This window comes from Sciurus vulgaris (genome assembly GCF_902686455.1).
Source record: "Sciurus vulgaris genome assembly, chromosome: 5".
Lineage (NCBI taxonomy): Eukaryota > Metazoa > Chordata > Mammalia > Rodentia > Sciuridae > Sciurus > Sciurus vulgaris.
In genome coordinates this window covers 153,496,328-153,520,832 of record NC_136465.1, presented here as the reverse complement: position 1 = coordinate 153,520,832, position 24,505 = coordinate 153,496,328, and the positions used below count along the sequence as shown (strand labels likewise).

General features: G+C 32.2%; 1 protein-coding gene and 1 long non-coding RNA gene across 3 annotated transcripts in view; both read left to right on the top strand.

Annotated features, from left to right (window-relative positions):
• The window catches only part of EEA1 (early endosome antigen 1), a 127,941-nt gene that overhangs the window by 61,177 nt on the left and 42,259 nt on the right, over positions 1-24,505 (top strand). For both annotated transcript variants that reach the window (XM_079142821.1, XM_079142822.1), the window contains 10 exons: positions 88-153; positions 2,016-2,055; positions 3,037-3,150; positions 3,987-4,108; positions 5,452-5,607; positions 10,235-10,351; positions 14,129-14,467; positions 18,382-18,531; positions 19,430-19,549; positions 23,960-24,163. In XM_079142821.1, the coding sequence (XP_078998947.1) occupies positions 88-153; positions 2,016-2,055; positions 3,037-3,150; positions 3,987-4,108; positions 5,452-5,607; positions 10,235-10,351; positions 14,129-14,467; positions 18,382-18,531; positions 19,430-19,549; positions 23,960-24,163 (1,428 nt within the window). The remainder of the gene's footprint in view (positions 1-87; positions 154-2,015; positions 2,056-3,036; positions 3,151-3,986; positions 4,109-5,451; positions 5,608-10,234; positions 10,352-14,128; positions 14,468-18,381; positions 18,532-19,429; positions 19,550-23,959; positions 24,164-24,505) is intronic.
• Positions 10,477-14,121, top strand: LOC306662762. The gene is made up of 3 exons (XR_013764223.1): positions 10,477-11,129; positions 11,184-12,557; positions 12,606-14,121. It is a non-coding gene; the product is annotated as an uncharacterized lncRNA (long non-coding RNA).

Genomic DNA, 24,505 nt, shown 5'->3' with positions numbered 1-24,505 from the left:
ATAATAAATATGACTATACTTGCTTATTTTTAGTGTTTCATATTAAAAGTCTCTTAAAATTTACTAATTAAAATATCTTTTTTTTAGGAAGAAAAATGGTACTCAGAAGAATTAAAGAAAGAATTAGAAAAATATCAAGGACTGCAACAGCAAGTAATTGCTTTTTTAAATAGTTGAAACATTTACATTAGTAGTTTATTTTCATTGTTGAAAATTGTGTATATTTTTGTAAGTAAGTGGCCTGATATAAATAGCTTTCTAATTTGTTTCTGTGTTTAATAGCCTGCAATATATTCTTTGTAATGCTAATGAGAAGTATATGAGAAGTAAAGTTGTAACTTTTTAAAGATGTTACTAAGAATCAGTTACCTATGTATCTTTTTTTATGTTGGGCTTAACAAAATGGCATGTGTGTATCTGAACATAGAAAAGATCTAGTAAAAATATGATATAGAAGATGAACAATGATATGTGTATATGCCACTTGGCCGTGTATGAATTGAACCTACAGTACTGGAAGTTGCTCTGGTGAGTCAGCAAGTGGCAAGTGAATCTGAAGATCCACGACATTACCATACACTTCTGTTGACTCTGTAAGCATTATATACTTGGGCCACATTAAAATTTACAAAAATAATTTTCTTCAATAATACATTAACCTCATCTTACTGTAACTTTGTTCATTTTGTAAACTTTTTGACTCATAACAGTTAAAAACACAAATACATTGTATTTGTTCTTTATTCTATAAGCCTTTTTTTTTTAAGTTTTAAATTTTTTTTAGCTTTTAAACTTTTTCATTATAAATTAAGACACATATATACATTAGCCTTGGCCTAAACAGAGACAGGATCATCAGTATCACCATCTTCTAACTCTATATGTTGTCTTGTAGAGAAAGTCTTCAGGGGCAGTGACACATATAGATCTCTTCTCATATAACAGTGCCTTCTTTGGAAATTCTTCCTGAAGGACCTGATTGGGTCTATTTTACTGCAATTTTTAAAAGCGGAAAGTATTCTCTAAAATCATAATAGAAGAATAGGATAGTAAGTATATAAACTAGTAATAATCATTTATCTGCGTTATTAACTATTAGGTACTGTATGTAATTGTATATGCTATACTTTTATTTGACTGTCAGAACAGTATGTTTACACCACTATCAAAACAAACACATGGATAATGCATTATATTATGGCATTACCTATAAAGAAATTTTTCTTAGGTTCATAGTGCTTAAAGAGGGGGAAAATATGTCAACACATTTCACATGAAATATACTCAGTAGATGAGATACATTAATCACAGTGAGTAAGATCCCAAATTATTAATGTCTGATTGCTCAGTCATGATGAAAGCAGGTGTCTGTAGAAAGTTGTCTAGTTAAAATTTAAGATATAGGTTTATGAGCATTTCTTGGGAGTGATTCTTTCCAACATGGAGATCTGAAATGACTGAATTTCTTGCAGCTAGCCAGCAATGCAAGTGTTGGTGGGCGAGACTTCAAAGTTCAAAGGCTGACAGGGTATGGACCTATCACAGTTTGAGCTGTGGATCTTGGAGAAGCAGTCAATAGAGAGTGGCCTGCTGTGACCTAAGCTGTCAAAATGTCTATCAGACACTTTTTTTTTTATATATTTTGAAGTGTAGTAGTTGAGGTTAGTAGCTTACATTTGGGATAGGAAAAGTCTGATGTCACATTCTAGAAGGAAGGGGAAGTCCTCTGTTTATTTATTACTGAAGTTATGGAATTTAGGATGCTATCTATTGTCAGATTCATCACAATTTCACATATATTAACATTCAAAAAATTCTGTCTCATAACTGGTGAACTGCAGGTAGTCTGCCTAGTGGTACCTTATAGATCTGGAAGAATGAGGACTATCAGACTTGAATTTTTACCAGAATCTTGCTACTTGACCTGACATGTAGCTTTGAGAGATTTTTAATATTTGTAATTGTACAGTATTGTCTTCTTTTAATGTATTTTTTTGTCTTTTGTTTTCATTGAGGAGGCTAAACCTGATGGATTGGTGGCTGATTCATCAGCAGGTAACTTTTACTTAGAACAGATAGTTTTCATTTTTCTTTGTCTTCTTTCTTATTCTTTTTTTTTCCCCTCCTTTGATGCTTGCTAAAGGAATTTTGTGGTTATCCTTTGTAACTCTAAAATGTATTCTGCTTATGGTCATGTTCTAGGCTTAGAAAGTTACCTGTGTCCTTCATAATTTAGTTAGAAATGAACTTCTGTAATATTACATCAATATGATTGTTTAATGAAGACTGAAGTCTATATGAAGGAGTTGTATAGTCTGTATCCCTCGAAGTAAATTGATGGAACTAGAATTTTTGTAATTGTCTTTATGTGGAGGAATGCTCAGTGACTAACCAAAATTATATGTCACAATTAGCTGTTGTATTTATGAAATCTCTTTTTTATGAGAATGAAGTAATATTAGGAGTTGACTCTATACTTTAACTGATTAATTTTTTTCAAAACCTGGTTGTTCTTAACCATCTCTAATTTCATCTTTCTTTGTAACTACTTTTTTTTAGAGGAGCAGGATATGTTACATCAAATCATTTGATGGATATAAGAAAATAACTCTGAAATATGAAGTCAGTATAACTTTTAAATATTTATAGATTTACAAATCTATAAATTTATAGATAACAAATATTTTTAGATTATTTGGAGGTGATTAGGTATTTCTTTCAATTGTTTTATGTTTATACATTACAATTTGTGCCATGAATGAAGTCAGATATACGTAATACTTTTTTTTTTTTTTTTTTTGGGTGTCCGGGATTGAACCCAGGACCTTGTGCTTACAAGGCAAGCACTCTACCGACTGAGCTATCTCCTCAGCCCCCTTAATTCTTGAAATGTGAAAATATTCTATTTGTAATTAGATAATAAGCTCATGTTGATTGTTTTTACTAAGACAGTGATTATGATATAATTAAAATAATTTAGTATATATAATTAACATTGTATTTAAATAATGACTACACTTTTTTTCTTTCTTGTAGAACTACAGTCTTTGGAACAACAATTAGAAGAAGCCCAGACAGAAAATTTTAATATTAAGCAAATGAAAGATTTATTTGAACAGAAAGCAGCCCAACTTGCAACTGAAATTGCAGGTAAATTGAATCCGAATTTTTTGGCTAATAAATTTGCCTCATTACCTTTCCACCATTATATATCCTAGGAAAAAAATAGTATTTTAGTGTGAGAAAGCCTTTTTTATAGACGATAGTGGTGATGAATGGATTGATATCATAGTTGTTTTATAAATTATTGTTTGTCCTCTTACCTCCCTTCAAAGAACTGGCTTTCTCTGCAAATTATTCTTGAAATTTAAAGAGGATAAGTTTTCTTTTTGGGTATGCTTAAAGATTAAAAAGTAATATTTTAAAGGAATTAATTGCATAATATAATAGATATATAACCATTGGTTATGGTATCAATTATACATACTTTTTAAAAATTTTCTTTTCTTTTGTACTGGGGATTGAACCCAGGAATTCTTTACCACTGAGTTATATTCCCGTTTATTTTAATTTTTAAATTTTGAGACAGGGTCTCCCTAAATTCTTGAGGCTGTCCTCAATCTTGCAATCTACCTGTCTAAACTTACTGAGTCTCTGGGATTATAGGCCTGTGTCACTATGCCCAGCTCATACTATGTATATAAAGTATGTGCTTTTAAGTAAAATATTACATGTAACTATTCTTTAAAATGCCTAACTAGTAGCAGTGTTGGGGGGGAATTCATGTAGACAAATCATCTGATTATTTTAAACTCATTATTTATGTAATCAGAAGTATAATTTTATTGTGTGTATTTATAGCTATTTAAAGAATGTTAATTGAAGTTAGAGTGATGTACAGATATGCAGAGTAATATGCAGGGATTTATAAAAATTCCTTCAGAGATAATGTCATGAAACTAATTTTTGTTACTATCTTTATTTAGATCTAAAGTCAAAATATGATGAGGAGAGGAGCCTTCGAGAAGCTGCAGAACAGAAGGTAACACATTTGACAGAAGAATTAAACAAAGAGGCAACTGCAATTCAGGATCTGAAGACTGAACTGGTAATTTAGAAACCATTTATTAGAATGTATTTTTTTATTTCTTTCTAAATTAAAATGAAATGTATACTCTGAAGAAATGTTTTTTTTTAAGAAGTTTGAGTAAACTGAAGGAAATAAAAATAAAAAAAAAAATTACTCTGCCACCTACATATGTATACTATATGTGATCTTTTAAAATAAAAATGGAATATGTTATGATACATAACATTACCTTAACATTTTTGTTGCTTTTATCTAAATGTCTTTTTTAGTATTTTCCATAATTGAATCTTTGATTCTGACATTCTCTTGCAATTTATTTAAAAAAATTTAAAAAAATTTTATTTTGTTGCAGTACAGGGGTTTGAACCCAGGACTGCTCTCTCACTGAGCTATATCCTCAGTCCTTTTATATTTTTTATTTTGAGCCTGGTTCTTGCTAAGTTGCCCAGGCTAAGTTGCCTTGAACTCATCATCCTCCTGCTTCAGCCAATCTAATCAGTGGGATTACAGGCATATGCAGGCATTCCTAGCTCCCTTGTACTTCAGTTTTATAAAATCACCTGCTTTTAGAATCCTACCAGTTGAATTTCATTTCAAATTCAACAAGTATAAAATCCAAGTCATCACATTTCATCTATGACTGTTTTTCTGTCTTTGATACCATATTTCAACACCTTTCCCAATCTTGACTCTATCCTTGACTTCTTTCTTCCTTAATTTAGCACTTAATAAATATATGAGTAAATGAATCAACAACATGCAACTTGCTGAAAACCCTACTTGTTCTTTTTTTTTTTTTTTTTTTTGCTGTGCTGGGGATTGAACCCAGGGCCTCATGCTTGCAAGGCAAGCACTCTACCAGCTGAGCTATCTCCCCACCCCCTCTACTTGTTCTTATATCTGTTCCCTCCCCCCCCCTTTTTTTGTTTTGGTTGTTGTGGTACTAGGGATCCAACCCAGGGCCTTAGAATTGTAGACAATTGCTGTACCACTGAGCTATGTTCTTTCTTCATTTTTATTACCAGTTTCCTAGGATAGAAAAAAAGGGCACAAGGTCTTTATCAAGTTGTCATTATTACCAGTGTATGCTGTTTGCCATGGAAAGGAAAGCAGGAAAAATAATTGTGAATTTGCTAGATTGTACCTCGGGTGATACTACTGTTAAATGGAAGAGTGAGAAGAGGAGGTGGCTTATTAGAAAAGAGATATCAGTTTCAGATTAGTTTCAGATTATCAATGTTCAGAGTCCAAAAGTGATAAGATTATCTTCATTTTGATTTATTTTTAGTGAATCCATTCTAAAAAGGTATATTATTTTAGTTTTTCACTGTAATTTTTAATTAAAATGTGTGACTTCACAGCTTCAGAGACCTGGTATAGAAGATGTTGCTGTGCTGAAGAAAGAATTGGTCCAAGTTCAAACACTCATGGATAATATGACCTTGGAGCGTGAGAGAGAATCTGAAAAACTCAAAGATGATTGCAAAAAGTTACAAGCAGAATATGCTAACTCAGAGGTAATAAAGTTCAGTGTACTTAAATGTGTTTGATACTAACTTGAATAGTGTATACTGTTGAATAAAACCAAGGTTTGAAATTTTTCCAGGTGGTTTTTCAAAACAGTATTTGCCTTTGCTTCATTTGATATGAGTAATATTTGTCTATAGTCATAGTGGTCTGATAGTCATATGTGTTTTACCTTTATTTTGTAAAACTAGACATTTGGAGAGGAGTGTTTGAATAATATATTATTATTTTGTGTAATGAATGCTAAGTGGGGAGATCATATTTAAAGTTAAATTTACTCAAGACTAGTTAACAAATGCTAATTGAACTTAATTTGGTAGGAGTAAAGGGAGAATAATAAAATTTTCTATAATTATATTATCAATATTGTTTAAGAAAAGTATTTAGGAAAGATTTATTTCTAATAAGTTTATTTCTGACTGATAGACATTGAATTATATAGTTGAAAGAAATATTAAAAATAATCTAGTCTAAGAGTACATCCAGGGTTCCCTGCCGAATTACAGCAGCCTTGGTGAGACCCACAACCCTTGTTGGATAATATAAAATGTGCATATTTCTTCCTAATCTATTGAGTTGACACTTGTGACCCTGTAATTCACATTCATTGGTTCCAGTTCTCTTCTGAGGAATTACACTGACCAAATTATTACTCTTTCCACTGGAGATATTTGAAGACTGTTCATATTTCCTCTTCCAGAATGTTCTTAGTTCTTTCTCCTATTTTTCACAGAGCATGACTTTGGCCTGTAAATCCCTTACATAATTATGTTAATATGTGACAGGAGCTAATATAGATAGTAAATGTATTTGCTTAAAAAGGCTAACCATTGTCTTTTTTTTTTTTTACTTCCTTATAGGATGTATTTTATTATTATTATTATTATTTTCAGTCTTTAAACTTCCTTATGTGAAGTGTACCTCTGTTTTTTATATTTTCAGTTTTAAAAGTTGTTATAGTGATATTCAGTTTGGTTCTCTGTGTTACAGTTTTTTAGCCGGTGATCTAAAATCTCTCTATTCTTAAGTAGTAACATGCCACCATACTATGGGGTATAAATATTATAGACAGCCCATGCTAATTCATGCTTTATTTTCCTTTGTCTTTCTTCTTGTCAAGGGAGGAATGGCAAAAGTGTGTGGGTTAAACATGCATAGACATGTGAAGCTTTATGATGCTTTAACACTGATTTATGGCCATTAGATACAGATTTCTGAAAAATGACTCTTCATCCCCCAATAACACATACTCCCACAATTTTACAAATAATTTCAGGGAAATCACAAATTTATCAAGATTATTTAAGATGAAAAAGTTATGACAAGAGTTATAAAATATTTGGACATGTAAGAATTTAGTGTCTCCCTTTGTCCTATAAGCAGGGCTAATTGTAGGAAAGAATATTTTTGTTTTATTTTTATAGAAAAGATGTTTCTGGTAAAGAAGGAAAATGCCTTAGAAATCAATTGTTTTACATCTTAATGTTGTTCAAGTTTTCATAAAAAGTTTTCTTTTCAAATATTTAAGATAAATTTTAGTCTTAACTGAGTACTTGAATAGGTAATTTAATATTTCACTATATTTTCAGTGAAATAGAGAAGACATTTATTCCTTCTTTAGTTGGTTAATATGTATATAATGATGAATGAGACCTCAGGCTATGTTAAAATATTTGTAATAACTTTAAGAAGTGGTAGTATAAAGTGTGCTAATCTTACTATTAGAATTGAACTCTTTGAGTATCATTAGGTTTTGGTACCATGTTGGGCACTTTTTGTGGTTTTATTTGTTTCTTATAACCTTATTAGTTAAGTATTAGATCTGTTTTACACAGGAGGGGCCTGAGGCTCAGTTAGGTTAAGTAAATTGTTCACAGTCATGTGCCTAATATAAAGAAACTAGGGTTTTGACCCAGGTTTTATCCAAAACCTGTAGTATGTTGTTTCTTATTTTCAGTGCCTGATGATTGACTTATAAGCAAATTTTTGCTATCAACCTTGTCCTAATATTCGTTATTATTATTACTTTAAAATTTTTGCCAAATTATATGTTATAATATTGTGTTAAATGTTTTTGAGCTGTATCTCACACCATTTGCATATGAAAAATTACTGTGTAATTGCTTCATCTCACTTATTTGTTTAAACTCCATTTTTTTTAGTTTCTACTTACTTTGAATATATGGCATATATTTTATTAAATTATTAAAATTCAGTCCTATGTGTTCTCAAGTGGGTTGGTATATTATGGCACTTAAAGAATTTAGAAGAAAAATTTTTATTATGGATGTTGCTACTCTTACTGAATCTCAATATTGGCAATCAGAAACAAACACATTAACAGGAATTCAAGAATCTAAAGATGCAAGGATTTATTTGACTAGTATTTCTAGTTAAGGCTGAAGATATATAATCTAGTATACATTATTAAATGTCATCAAATGTCTATTACTTGAACATATAATTTGAGAATTCATTGACTTGTATTTATATTTTTAAAGGCATATTTTTTATTCTAAGGCTTTTCAATTAATAAATAATTGGCTGTTTTATAGATTGGAAATTGAAGATTTAAAGGTTAAAAAGAATTAATTAAAAAAATTTACATCATTAAAAGTATCAACTAAAATCAACTTAACATTTGGTGTGGTCTTTATTGAAAATAATTTTTAAAGAATTTTATCTGTCTTCCAAATAAACTCATTTAAATCCTCCTTTTAAGAGTAAGAATGTTTATATAGGTATGGAATAATTATGATTACACCCGTAACTATTAGGGAGAGTAAATATTTTTAAGTATACTAATTTAAGAGGTCAGTTTTTTAGGTATGTTTGGACATTTTTTATTGTGTACTCAATGTATAATTTTGTCAGTCTTGTGTTCCACATTTCATCCATCATTTTATTATTTTTTTTGTGCTTTCTTATGGAGATGCTTAAATTTGAGGTAATGTGTTTATGGAAGGCTTTTGGTATTAATGCTAGCCTAACTTTCTATTGTCATATGGCAATTTTGTGTTTTAAGGCAATCTCAGATCTTCAAAGACATGCTTGTTTTTGTTTTGTTAATCAGCAAAATTTCAACCACTGTAAAATGATTATTTACTTACTAGTAAAATGTTAAAAATGTAATTCTAAAACAACCAGCAGAATGTTTGTTTGAAATATTATTTCTTAATCATTTTTGTTTTAAAGATTGTAGTAAAAATTTAATGTTGAATTGAATAATATAGTGTTAAGTAACTGCAGACTATTTTATAGGGACTAATATACTGTTTCCATGGGAATAAATATCTACTAAATCTTTGGAGGTATAATGACTCATTCCTTTAGGGAGTATTTTTTGCATTCATGCTCAGTGGCAGGAAGTATTTTAGGTGTGAGGAATATAGCACAGAGTAAGTTAATGTCTGCTCTCATAAGGTTCATATTCTTTTGTGAAAGTCAAACAATATATAAGTAAACCAATCATTATAGGAAGGTAATGACTGTGCTATGAAGAAGGGGGAAAAGCCAGGATGTGGGCAGTAGGGGAATTGGGAATAACATGGGATAGTTTTAGAATGATCAGAGACCATCTCAAGGAGGATACAAGTGAGAAAGAGTAATAAGAATCAGGGTGCAGCCTTGGGAGTGAGGATTCCTGAGAAATTATGGCATGTGCTTGGTGAAATCCAAGGCACCAAAGAGGTTAGCCTGTTAAGTGGGGAGCAAAGTCAGTGTAGCAAGGGCAGAGGTATTTGAATTTTACCCTTGGTGACATTGAAAGAAGAGTGTATTTTATTTCCTTTGAAATTTTTGTCTTTCTTAGGTTTTATTTTTTCCCAAATATAAACATGACACATCATCGTTGTAAAAGATTAAAATGATTCATGATGTACAATAGGAAAAGGGGAAGTCTGATTCACTCTATCTCCTCCCTCACAATTAAAATCTCAATTGAAATATGTCTCATCCTTATTATGAAGTTTATTCAGTAATAAAGAATAGAAGCAATGAAAATAACGAACTTTAAGAATGTGAAAAGTAAAACCAGTAAGCAGTATTAGAAATACAAATTTCTTTTGTTAATATCATTTTCAGGAAACCAAGCAGTAGGTGATCTTTCTAATGGTTGAGGTTTCAAATGTAGAAAGTTTATATTTTCAGGATCTCTGCTTAACTGACTTTCTCTTATATTATTATATGTACAAGCTTTATATTTACGTGTTTTAAAAGGAAAAGTTTATGTGATAGAAATTAAAAAGAAACATAGACATAATTTGCTTCTCCTCTTTAAATTCAAGAGGATTCAAGTATAGAGTTTCAAAATGAATAAATTGAAGTTCACAGTTTGATGCTTACCTTAGAGAAAGTCAGATGTCAATGCTTCATTTCATGTATTATTAGATAAATGATGTTGTACACGTTAGATAAAATTTTAAAGTTAATTTCAAGCCCAAAAAAAAAAAAAAACTGGTGTTACAATCAGGGTGGTAGGATAAAGAATCAACTTGAAGGTTCCAAGTGTTATTTCAATTTAACTACTACAACAGAATATTTATAATCTTAAAGTTCTTGTATACTTGTGTTTCCTTTTTAAATTTAGTTTACTTTAATTTTTATTTTATTTTTTAGGCTACAATAAACCAGCTAAGGAGTGAACTTGCCAAAGGTCCCCAGGAAGTTGCTGTATATGTGCAGGAATTACAAAAACTTAAAGGTTCAGTTCAGGAGTTAACACAAAAAAATCAGGTGAGGATTTTAAAGCTACATATAGTGGTTAATTGATTTTATGACTTAAATTTTAGTTTTGTGAATCGTCTTTATATGATAGCACAAAATGTCTGTTTCTGTGTGTGTCTGTGTTTATATAAGGGCATATACATCTCATGAAATCTAAGATGTCAGAGAGCTAGTGGTAAGCATTAAAAATGCCATTCTTTTTCATCCATTCTCATTACCTGGGCAAATAACAAATGAATAATGAGTGAAGTCTAATAAAGGGAAATTGTAACTATAAGAAAGTGTATTGAGAAAATAGTTCTTGAGAAAATTAGAAGAATGGACATTCTGAAGAGAAGAATTTTTCATACCCAAATGATAATTAGGTTATGAGATAGGCTTAGCATGCATTTTATAATTTAAACTTGAATAGGATATATTTTAGGAAAGATGAATTGGTTTACTAAGTTGTATTGTGAAACTTTATTGGATTTAGCATCATAATCCATGACTCTACTTCTTGACCAAATCATATCAGGTTCTTTCCACTTTGGCTTTATTATCTGCAAATGGGGAGAATATTGATCTCCAATTTCTGTTGTTAAGAATTGGTATGGAGAAGTAAAAGTACTTTTATTTTCTTTAATGAATTTCACAGTACTTTTAAGAAATCAGTCTTCACAAACTGTGGAGTCCCCAAAATATTTTGCTTCAGATTCTATGAGAAGATCACAATAAGAATGAAAAGTTTGTAATACTAATTAGACAGCGTTTTGCATATGAAAAGTATGGACTGTGAATGGATTAGGTTCTTTTAAAAAAGAAAATGGTTTAGGAAAAGTATGCACTGTGAGTGGATTAGGTTCTTTTAAAAAGAAAGAGAATGATTTAGGTTTCTTGGAAGAAAATTTATTTCACTATCACCTGTGCAATAAGGGTTTTTGTTTTTGTCTTCTGGGTACTGGGTGTAGAACCAGACCACTTGTCTCATGCTTGCTAGTACAGTGATTTACCATTGAGGGACAACTTAACCCCCATTATTTTTTCATTTTAAGGCAGGGTCTTCCTAGACTGACCTTCAACTTCTAATCCTCCTTATCTCCTTTTTAGTTGGGATTACAGATGCCCACCACACCCAGCTAGAAAGGTAGATTTTGATTAATTTTTTATTATAAGAGAACTTTAAATAATCCCTGGTATTGTCATATATTTTTGCTTCTGAAATAATAAAATTGTCTGAATGGTGTGTAGAAAGTGGTGGAATTACTTGGTCACTTTTACAATTACTTTAGGAAAAAAGACTTATTAATTCGTTACTAACCTTAATTTTTGTACATTTAAAAATTGTATAGCATGTAAACCCTCAGTATATGTGAGCCTGGTTTCATTATTAAATTCAGTAACTTAGAATTTTATTTACAAAGATATGTTTAGATCAATGAGTAGATAATTTAACTTATGAATTCAAAAATAAATGCTATTTTTCTAAACAAAAATAAATGTAAAATTATATCAAGAAATGTTTGGAGTCACTAATGAGTAACACAAAGTGTTTATTCAAAGCTTTTCTAGTTGAATCAAAAATATAATTTTTTTCTCTAGTCCTTTGACTCTTCCTTTTTTTTCTGTTTCTTTTGCTTGGTCAAAGAACACTTCTGTTGGCTTAATTTGCTGCAGTCTCCTGGTTGCTCTTTTTTGTTTCCTAAGTTATACATACTTATCTCCTCTCTGGACACTGCTTTTCTGTAGTGTATTCTTACGTGATAATTTATATCCCTCATGTTTTCTTAGATAATGTTCAAGAACCTTTACTTCTGCCTTTCCCATGTTGGTACCTAGATTTATCACTCCCCCTTAAGTAATAGGATTGTTCTTACCCGCCTGCAATTTATTTGTCCCTTTCTTTCTGTCTTTGAATTTAGCAGATGGCATGAGTCATGTACATCAGTTCCTTAATTCTTCTTACCACTTTTCAAACCAAACTGGCAAACTATTATTTTCAAGGATCTTGCTAGCCCAATCTGATTTTTATTCATTTTTTTCTTTTTATAAGTGGTGCATTTAAGAAAGTTTTTATGTTAATTCTTGTTTGTTTTGTGTTTTGTTTTTTGGTGCTGGAGATCAAACCCAGGGCCTCTACTACTAAACTGGCATCCATAGCTCTTATTAATTCATTCTAGGTTGTGTATTATGTGTTCATGTTCTAACTTTCTTAGGAGGACTTTTGTGTGTGTATGTGTGTGTGTGTGTGTGTGTGTTTCATTTAGGTCACAGTCTGTTTAAGGTTAGGAGGTTTTGACTGTCCTTATTTCTGTATTTTCCCCTTCTGGCACACTGCATATAATCCAATATCCACTGATTGACTCATCAAAGTGCTTATCGTGGCATCTTATCTTGGCTGTTTTTCTCATGGGCGAATTACAATTCTGATATATGTTTTATTTGTAAATAAGTTGACTTAAATGTTCAATATTAATTGTAACACCATCATTGAGATCAAACTTTGATGTTTGATATAGGCTGGTCAATATAATCTTTGGAAGGTACTATTTTTAAAGTTTATACTTTATAGTATTGAGTAAAATAAAAAGCAGGTATGTGATATCTTTAGATCATTATTTTTATATCTCTACAAATAAATTTAAATTAATCTTAGCTGGTGACTCTAAAAAATGGTCTTTTTGTCAAGAAGAAAGGAAAAATGCTATCAATACAATCAAGTCTACTACAGCAATGGATGATATCGCTAAAGCTCTTACTAACCATGAAATTACAAAGCCACAATCAGAATTGGCATAGTATGTTGTTATTCCAAATAGTTTCTGTTGGAAGAAAGATAGTTTTAATTTTTTAATTTGAATGAAAGTTATTATGAATGGAATAGTTTTTAAAATTTCTTTATTGACAAATTTATTTTTGGAGTATAGGAAAGCTATTTTTTGTATGTTGCTCTTGTATCCTGGTATTTTGCTAAATTTGTTTATAGAATCTAAATGTCTTCTGGTAGAGTTTTTTGGGGGGTCCTAAAGGTATAGAATCATCATGTCATTGGCAAATAGAGATAGTTGGATTTCCTATTTGTATACCTTTAATTTTCTTCTGTTGCTTGCTTGCTCTGGCTAGAGTTTGAAGAACTGTAATTGAAGTGGTGAGAGTGAACATTCTTATTCCTTATTTTAGAGGAAATGCTTTTAGTTTTTCTCTGTTCAGTATGATGTTGTCTTTGGGTTTGTTATATATAGCCTTTATGATGTTAAGGTAAGTTTCTTCTATCCCTGGATTCTCCAGTATTTAAATATGAATGAGTGTTGAATTTTGTCAAAGGGTTTTTCCACAGCTGTTGAAATAATTATGTGATTTTTATTGTTGATTCTACATTGCATACCCCAAATAATCCGGTAGACTTTATTTTATTTTTTGGGGTATTGGGGATTGAATGAAGGGGTGCTCTACCATTAAGCTATGACCCAGTCCTTTTTAAAAATGTTCTGTTTTGAGAAAGGGCTTAGCCAAGTTACCCAGGCTGGTGTCCTGTCATCAGCCTCCAGAGCTGCTGGGATTACAGGCAGAGTGCCGACACTTCTGGCTAGGAATCCAGTAGATTTTAGTGTTTTCATTTTATATCAACATTTTCATGGCAGTTATTATGTTGTATTAATAGTTTAGTCACATGGACCAATCACAAAACCACAAGTTAGTATTTATAATTATTGAATATTTTTATTGTTTTATACTTGTAATATTGACTAAGACAATATTGGAGATTAGAAGTATTAGGAAAAATACATTTTTAAATTGATATTTCAGAACTTGTCAGAAAAGTTGCTGAAGAAAGAACTGGATTATACCCAGTTAGAGGAGAAATATAATGAAGAATTTGTGAGTAAAAAGAATATACAGGCAACCCTTCATCAAAAAGACCTAGATTGTCAACAGCTTCAATCAAGGTTATCTGCATCTGAAACCTCACTGCAGAGGATTCAGGCAGAACTAAGTGAAAAAGGAGAGGCAACCCAAAAGCTCAAAGAAGAATTATCTGAAGTAGAGACTAAGTACCAGCATCTCAAGGCAGAGTTGAAACAGCTACAGCAACAAAGAGAAGAAAAGGAACAGCATGGGTTACAACTCCAAAGTGAAATTAATCAAGTAAGTGATATTAGTTTTATTTATTATAATTCTCCTTATGGTTTCTTCTTAGAGTGCTTAGTGGTTGTTTGATCATAATATTGTTCATGTTAAAAAACTGTTATTGAAAAAATTCTTATTTATTTTCTCTATCCTTCATTTTTATTTTCTATATCTTTTAGTATTTTCTGTATCCTTTAGTATTATCAGATCTTGCTTGCTTTAATTTCATTTTCCCTTTAGAAAACTTAGAAGTTAATATCCATTTTACAGCATTATTGTGAAGCATTTATGAATTATTACATATAAATTACTTAGAAGGGTACCTGATACATGGTAGATACTAGGTTTTAGGTATTAAGTCAAATTGTTGACCACTCTTTAGTGTAAAAATTCGTATCTTTTTTCTTTGCTACCAACTTTTAACAGTATAATCAAATCATCAGTATAAATATCAGATATTTTGAAAGTAGAAGACAAATTAGTACAATAAAACTATTTTAATAGGTAAATAGTATCTACCTGGTAAAGCTGATACAAGTTTTGATTTTGTCATTAACATATTTTTTATGTGTATTCTAATTGCTTTTAGATAACATTAAGATTTGACTGAAAACTGGAAGAGATTAAAATTATGGTGGAGGCTAAAATTCTTAGCCATGTTTTAAAAATTTTCATCTACTTTTACTTAAGGAGCCATGATATTTTATTACAATTAGTCATTTTCATGACTTTTTACTCCTTTATAATAGTTATAATTATGATTGTAATTTATTGAACTTCAGTCATATTTCGGGAGTTAGAGTAAATACTTCACATTTATTGTCACTAATTTTTGAGATTAGACTGTCCATGAGACAATGTATCAGAATAGTTAGGATGTTCCTTTAGCTTGTCCTTGCCTTCTGTCTTTCCACTGCCCTGTCATCTTAATTGTCCTTGTAAACCTTTCTAACAACTGCTGACTGATCTCTCTACCTTCAATTCATTCCATAAAAGTCAACTTCCATCCAACCACCAAAGTAATCTATTTTAAAAACAAATCTTAACATGTTTCCAACCTGCTTATATCTTCTAATAGCTCATTATGGCACAATAGATGAAGTTCAGTGCTTATTATGACATGTAGCACACCCAGTGATTTGTTGGTATACCCACTCAGTTCTGTACCATTCTTTATTTTATTCTCCATGGCAAGAATACAGATGTGTCCTTCATTTTTTTCTATAAGTTATACTGCATCTTGATTTTGTGTCATTCATTCGTTTTCTTGATATGAAATATTCTTCCTGTTTCTCTTGACCTTGATAAATATTACTTACTTCACTTGTCACTGTTCTAGAAATACCTTTGTAAACATTACCACTGCTCCTTCCACCTCAAGATAACTTAGGCATGCCCACACCCTGAATATTTTACTTGCCAAAGTGGAGTATATTTTCATACTTTATGTTTTCATTAGAATGAACCCTTTAGATGCAAAGACCTCATCTTATCCATTTTTTAAAATCCTTACTACTTGGCACATTCTCAGCAAATGTTACAGTGAGTGAGTGAGTAAATACATGAAGGCATCATAATGGAAGGAAACTGAGGCTTGAGAATATTAGTAAATAACTTGAAAATAAATTCTGTATTTGACATTTAGTTCAGATATACAAAGTCAGCATTTATGCTTTCTAAAAGACACCATTGCCTCGTTTGTTAAGGGATACAGAAACAAATGGGAAATGGTACTTGCCTTTAATGATGATGTATATATATCTCATGGGGAGATAAGGCAAGTACTATGCCATACCAAGATTGTGAGAATCATGATAAAATAATCCCATATACTATGGGAATTCAAGAGTTCATCACTTTGGTTTTTTTTTTTTCATTATAGTACTTTTATGCAAAAAAATTTTTCCCCTAATTATATGATCAGGAAAAGCTTTGTGTGTAAGAGAGCTATTCCTTGAAATTGTTAAAACCTTGAATAGAATTTAACAACTAGCAGTTTGAAAGCAGGAGAGTCTTCCTGTCAGAAAGGTTAGTGGGAACAAACTACTGGCAGAAAAATGTTATAAAAAGAATGGACATTGATTTGTTCTTAGGTAAGGTCTGTATTATAGGAGTATATATTGTTTCCAGAAAGAGCATATAGGAATTTATTATGTAGGGTCCTGAATACAGGCCTAGAGATTTGGGCTTTAGTTGGTTGTCGGTGGGTGGAGAGGCATTAAGAATTTTTGGAGCTCATTCAGACACAATAAGACTTGAATTTATGATTATTTAATTTAGTCACCTCATGCAAAATAAAGAGGTCATATTGAAGATCTTGAAGTAATGCCATTTATCTTCTTTCTCTCAGCATGTCGTCTGTATTCTACCTTCAAAATATTTTTCAAATCTTTCTACTTCTCTCCATCTACACTGCCAGCATTCTTAATCTAAGCTGCCATTTTTGCCTGCCTGGAAATACTGCATTTCCCTTCTCACAGCTTCCCTTTGAGTGGGCTCCTTAATGGAGTCTCCATACAGAAGCCAGAGGTCCCCTTTTAATGCATGGAGCATATAATCACACCTGCTGTCACCTGCTGGTGGTTTTGTATTGCAATTTGAATTGAACCCAGCCTTCTTTCTTTGGCATGTATGCTTCTATGTATATAGTGTTGCCCAGGTTATGTCTTTAGACTTCTCTCATACCATTGTGAATCCATATTGATCTTCTTTCAGTTCTTCAAACGTACCAACACTTCAAGCTATTATCTATCTTAAGTCCTTTACCTATGTTTTCTTCTTTCTCCTGCTCTTCCTTTTTCTCCTTCCTCTCTTCCACCTTCTCTTTCTTCTTTCTTCTTCCTTTTTTTCTTTCTTTCTTCTTTGTGTTTTTTGTTTTTTGTTTTTTGCAAGGCACTAGGGATTGAACCTAGGTGCTTATACTTAATATTAAATGCATTTGATTTTGTGTGTTATGAGACTGATATTCTAGATGTTCTTAATGTGTAAGCCTTGCCAAGTGTCTTAACATCCTTAGATCCATGCAACTCTTGTTCTACACTTCCAGCATAGTATTCTTCCAGCATAGTAGTCCTTTTTTTAATGAAAAGAGTAAAAAGAAAATTTCCTCCCTACCCGCTCCAGGAAAAACCAATAATTATTCTGGGTTATATTAATACAACCAAAACAAATTATTCTATTGTTAATACAATCAGAGTAATACAACTACATCATTTGAAAAAGTGGTGGTTCTTAGTTCCAGAGAAAATGGTGCTTGTAATTTGTTAGTTTTTTTGGCAAGGGGGTTTGGTGTTAGGGGTTGAACCCACGGCCTTAAATGTGATAGGCAACTGCTCTACCACTGAGCTATACCCCTAGTCCATTGCTGACATTTCTAAAATTAATGAATGAAGATCACCTAATGTTTTCCTTAAAAAATATAGTTTTCTACATTTTATTTAGAAATTGCATACCAGTTTGAGGACTTGGGAATGCTTTGAGCTCTGTTCAATACCTAAGTGTAAAAAGTCAACTGTGGTGGTTCTTAACTTATAGATACAGCAGGAATCACTGTGGATCTTTGAAAAAATACTATCAAATGTGTCTGACTATGCCCTGAGTAACTTAATTTTTAAGTTTCATTTTATTATTTTAAGTGATGGCAATACTTACATCTATAAAACAGCCCTTGATCCCCTATATTTTTTAAAGAGAGCGATAAAACTAGTATGAGGAATAAAATCTGTAATGCTTCGTCATAAGTTTATGAGATTCATTATCATTTATGTGATTAAAAAATCACTTGCAGTTTAAATTACTATATTAGCTTAGGTTTCTCCAAATTATCACTTATATTAATGAAAAAGGAATATTGTTTGGAAAATAGGTAGTAGTGTATATATGTGTTTACACACATGCATGCATATGCACTTATTTTATTTATGTTTTTAAAGTTGCATAGCAAACTTCTGGAGACTGAGCGCCAACTAGGGGAAGCTCATGGTAGGCTGAAGGAGCAGAGACAGCTTTCCAGTGAAAAGCTGATGGATAGAGAACAACAAGTGGCTGACTTACAGCTCAAACTTTCTCGATTAGAAGAACAGGTAAGTCCAACTTTCAAATGAGTTGATATTATCAAGTTTATTGATGAATTTGAGACATCTTTTGTAATACTGGAGGTTGAATCTGGGGTGCTCTACCACTGAACTGCACTCCCAGTCCTTGTAAAATGTTTTGACAGGGCTTTGCTAAAGTTGTAGTTGCTCAACATGGTACCCATTGTATGATTAAAGTAAAAGTTATCATTAAGTTATGTCTTTTATTTGAGTTGAATAAGTATTCAGAGTTAAAAAATCTATAGTTTCAATAATTTTCTTTTAGAACTGTAATCTTAGATATGGTAGATGATCTGATTCTTTTCCTCTAAAGTGATAATCATGACTATTATAGAAAAAAAGAAGTGTTGATTCTGTGGTTCAGATTGTTATTAAAAAATAAATTGTATATGTAATTAATTGTTCATATTGGTATACAACAAACAATAGTAAACAAATGCCAACCTAGAGAAAGATCTGTATTTTTTTAGGATAAAATTCTATCACTAGAGAATAGTTTCATTATGAGATTTAGATTCTATAAGTAATGATACATTGTTTTTTGGGGGGGAACCTGGGATTGAACTCAGGGACACTCAACCACTGAGCCACATCCCCAGCCCTATTTTTTGTATTTTATTTAAAGACAGGGTCTCACTGAGTTGCTTAGCACTGCTCTTTTACTGAGACTAGCTTTGAACTCGTGATCCTCCTGCCTCAGCTGCTGGGATTACAGGTGTGTGCCACCATGCCTGGCAATATATTGCTTTTAAAGTTGATATCTTCCACATGGTCTGAATTTATTTTTCTGACCATATTTGAGAATTGAGAATTTAATGCCAAATATTTATGAATAATTGCATTTATACCTTTAAGTTGTCAACTGACAGTCTACATTTTTTTAAAGTTGAAGGAAAAAGTAACAAATTCGACAGAATTGCAGCACCAATTAGATAAAACAAAGCAACAGCATCAAGAACAACAGGCTCTTCAGCAAAGCACTACAGCAAAACTTCGAGAAGCTCAGGTAAAAATTATTTGAATAATTAACCTTTTAAACAAAATTCAAATTGAACCATTATGTTGTGATAGGTGTAGATAATGCAAAATACTTGGTTATGAGGAATTTTAGGGACTTTTCAGTGTCTAGAGAATCAGAAAATTCTTTCTTTTTTGATTATTTTGGAGAAAAGTTAAAATAGCTTAAAATAATGTTTTAGGAACAATTTTTTATGGTAAATAAATTTATGTAAAATATTTAAATCTATGAACTTTACATAAATTGATCTATTAAATATAACTAATTTTATTGAAATAATTGATAAGTAAATATTTATGGTTATTTATTACTTATTGAAATACCTTATTTGAAAAATCAAATATATTCAAGTGCAATTTTCTTTTTGTTAACTCAGTAAGCAAGAGCATTATATATTTCCTGTAGTAGAACTGAGTATTTATTGGTCATGTCCTTTATTTCTTCTTAACTGTCATCTGAATATTGGAATTGTAGGCATAGAAAATGTAATTGAATGGGTTAAATTTATGAAAATCCTATAACATAGCTTAGAAGATTGAGAGTTTAGTTTTTATTTTGTTATGATAAGGGAAGGGTACCCAAATGTTTGAAGTGAATTTGACTTTGATATTCATTTATTCCTTTATGCTTTCATTAATTCATTGACTATTACTGAGCACCGTGTGTCAGACACTGTGCTCAGCACTGAGAATAGAGCGGTAGAGTGCCTGCCATTCCTTTAAGATGTGTACATAGGGTAGTCTTGGAGTGTGAAGAAAGCAGTAATCTCTTTCCCTTTCAAGTCTGGAGTGTGACATGGGATTAAGACAAATAGATGTTGAAATTTTGGATTCATTTATCTGTTCTTTGACTCAGTTAATAAGTATTCATTTATGTCAGCTCTCAGCCAAGGAACTGATGTGGCTGTGGAAGCAAACAAAACAAACAAAAAAGTCTGTTCTCATGCACATTAGTGAGGGAGGCCAATAACAACTAAGGTAAATGAGCAAAATATGTAGTATGTTAAACATTAATAATTGCTGTAGAGACGAGAAAACGAGGAATAAGGAATAAGAAGTATGTAGGGCCTGAAAGTGATACTATAGAGTTAGGTAGGGTTGCTAAGAAAGGCTTCCCTGAGAAGATGAGAGATCCAAAGGAGGGTGTGAGCTGTGTAATTATCAGAGAGGAGCATCAGTAGTACAGTAAAAGGTCCTGAGGCAGGAACACATCTCAACAGGAAATCAATGGCTGGAGTGATATGAGTGACAAGAGATCATAGAAGGTCAGAACGGGTATTACTTCATAAACAATTTAAAGGATTTTACTTTCCTTTTTTTTATTTTTGAGTAGGATGAGAAATCATTGGAGGGTTCTGAGCAAAGCAGTGGTATGATCTGACTGAAAATTGCACAGGATTACTCTAGCTGCTGTAGTAAGAGTAGACTATAGGGACAGTAGAAGCAGGAAAATTAGCTGAGAGTCTACTATAGTAATCCAGACAAAAAATGGTGTGGCTTGGACTGGAGTGGGAACAGTTTAGGTAGTGAGAAGTGGTCAGATTCTAGTTGTATTTTAAAGGTAAAGCTACAAGTTTACTGATGGGTTGATATAGAATATTGAGAGAAAAGTCAAGGATGATTCCAAGGATTTTGGCCTGGGCAATCAGAAGGATGGAGGTTGAGCAAGAAGAAAACTGAGAATCCCAATGGATTTGGCAGCATAGAGATCCTTGATAACCTTGATGATGAGAACAATTTAAATGGAGAAGGTGGGATGACAGCCTGATTGGAGAAGGTTCAAGAGAGAATGAGAAGAGAGAAGTTTGATAAAATAAATATAGATAGTTTTGAGATTTTACCATAAAGGGTAGGAAAGAAATGGGGCAGTAAAGCTAGCTTGCACAATTTGGCATACATCAGCAACCAAGTAGGTGTTCTTATACTGTACCCCTTTCTTACACTCACATTTCCATCTTTGTATATAGCTAGGAACTTGGTCTAGGAAGTATTTTTGAGACTAAGAGAAGACATAAACATGTTTCTAGTCTAGGACAAAGAGACAGGTAAGGATGTAGTTATTATGGATATTGGAAGAAAAGTGATTGAGGAATTCAATAATAATAATAAACTATATTATCACTCATACAGTGGAGAGGTGAGTTTGAATTTATCCTGAAGCTGGAGGAAAGAAGGTAAATATGGAGACACACACACACACACACACACACACACACACACACACACATGTATAAATAATTATATAGATGAAAGATTGAAAAATCAAGATCATTCCAGAAAATCTTGTATTTCAGGATAAAGTTGGAGATAGCAGTAGCTGACTGGCATACTGCAAACTGAGAACTTGGAAAGAATATTGAAGCTTTTAAATAGTTATTGAGGAAAATGTTTGAGGGTGAGGACCTTATTCAAATGAAAGGGTTGAAAAGATGCTTGTGAGTATATTGTGGAGGGTGGAATCTAGAAATTTGTAATGACCCAAACCTGGAAAAATGGAAGTTTGTGCTTTTATTCTAACAGTACTTAGAAGTATAGAAGTAGAAAAAACAGATTGCAGTATTGCTGTAGATTAGCTTTTGCAGGAGTGGCTACCTTGGAAATTATGAGGTAAAAGGAAATGGGGAATGTTAGAATCAAGTTAGTTCATGTCCTTGTATGAGGTTTAGGAAGAAAAGATTGGCGTATAGTGAGCAAGTGAGGAGGAGATGAGGTCTCTGACATGGAATATGAGAGTGTCATGAAATTGGAAGACAGGAAGTTGTAGTTACAGGATAAGATAGTTGGAATTTTTAAGCTGGAATAATTTCAGGTTATCACAAGATCCTATATATGAGTAATTACAATGTAAAAATGAGTTAGGTCCAGGAATTAAGATGATATGCATGTTGAGGCTATGCTCTTAATTCTGTATGTATTTTGTATTTCCCAGGAAATTGGCAGAAATTGGGATTGAGAGAAAAACTAAATCAGGTCTCAAGTCTTCAGTGAATGAGGTAGGGATTTATAGATGATAGCAGTAAAGAGTAGAAAGTAGATAAGTGAGAACGGCACTCTTTCTAAAGCATTACACAACTTTTACGTGAGGGAGTGAGTAATAACAGTGAAGCAGCAGGGGATGCTCAGCCTCCTCTGTGTGTGTGCCCCTTGAAGTAAGTCTCCCTGACTAGAGAAGGCAAGGGGGAGTTGGAATCTGTAAAAGGAGAACCAAATTTCAATTAAGATGTGAAAACAGAGTGACTGTTCTGGAAGAAAACTTTGCCTGGAACTGTCATTCCAGAAAATTAATAGAATGTGGAGAGAGGGGTAATTGGTGGCAGGAACAAAAGCTGAGAGCAAAGAGGTTAGATTGCCTTTCATCATTTCACGATTAAAGCTTAGAGGGATGAGAAGCATGTTTGAAAGTGATTGACCTTCAGATATTTTAATATTGGCACAAATCATTGAGGGTCCCAGGGGGTGGCTGACTTTTCCTCAGCAAGGTGGTTTGGGTTACTAGAAGGTTCATAGGGGATGATTAGTGCCTTGTTCTGGGTAGAGGCTCTCTGGCTCTCGTAAAAGGATTGAGGCAGAGGCAAAGGCCATGGTGTCAAATAGCTTGAGAAAGTAGATATTATTCTGGATATGGGCTGTTGAATTATGCTCTGTGAAACATTAAAATTCTTGTTAAAGTAAAATAAGAGTCCTATTGAGTTATTGAAATGAGCCTGGGTATGTGTGTTAAAGTGTAATTATTTTTTAAAATTAGAATCCATGTGTCAGATATCTTAGATGTATTTCAGTGAATAAAGCAGAACAAAATTCTCATCTTTGTGCAGCATATATTCAAATGATGGGGGTGGAGGGAGGCAGGTAAACATGAAAAATATGTCAGTTATTTAGTGTGTTAAAGATAAGTCCAATGGAAAGAGAAAAATAGCCAGAATACAAAGTACTGGGAAAGGCTACAATTTTAACTGTATTGGTCAGGGTAGGCCTGATTGAGAAGGTGCCATTTGAGCAAACATTTGAATGATAGGGAGTGTTTCTGTGAGGGAAGCATTTCAGGCAGGAGGACTGTTAGTGCAAGACTCTGAGGTGGCAGTGCACCTGGTGTGATCAAGAATAATGAGTCCCATACGTCTGAAATGGGTGAGAGAGTGATTTAAGGTGAGGTAAGAGACTATGAAAAGAAGGTGGTTAAGTAAAGATTTTTTTTGGTTAAATTCTAGTTTGTTATCAATAATATAGATTTATACTGTTAAGTATATTTAATTAATTAAATTTGCCATGTTAATATGTCATACTTAGTTTAAAAAATAAGACTAATAGTTTGATAGAATTTGTTATCAATCATTCTTTGTTTAAGGAATAACTTTTTGAATTCTTTATCCTTAAAACACTAGTTTTCAATTCTTTACAGAATGATTTGGAACAAGTACTACGTCAGATTGGTGATAAGGACCAAAAGATACAGAACCTTGAAGCCTTATTACAGAAGAGTAAAGAAAATATTTCATTACTAGAAAAGGAAAGAGAAGATCTTTATGCAAAAATTCAGGCTGGTGAAGGAGAGACTGCTGTTCTTAACCAGTTGCAAGAAAAAAACCATATGTTACAGGAGCAAGTAAGCTTGTAAAATATATTTTACTTCTCAGATTTACTTTCCTCTCTCTAAAGCTCATTAAATGCTTTGTTTCAATGACTCATCATTCTGACTCTTTTCTATGTTTAAAACCCTTTGTTTTTTTTTTTTTTTTTTTTTTTTTTTTTTTTTTTTTGCGGTGCTGGGGATTGAACCCAGGGCCTTATGCTTGCAAGGCAAGCACTCTACCAACTGAGCTATATCCCCAGCCTAAAACCCTTTGTATTTTTGACACAGCATTTCATTTACCCTAGAGGTTGGTTACTACTATAGTGAAGTTAGTTAACATGATTTGACATAGGAAATCCTCAGTTAATGTTCTAG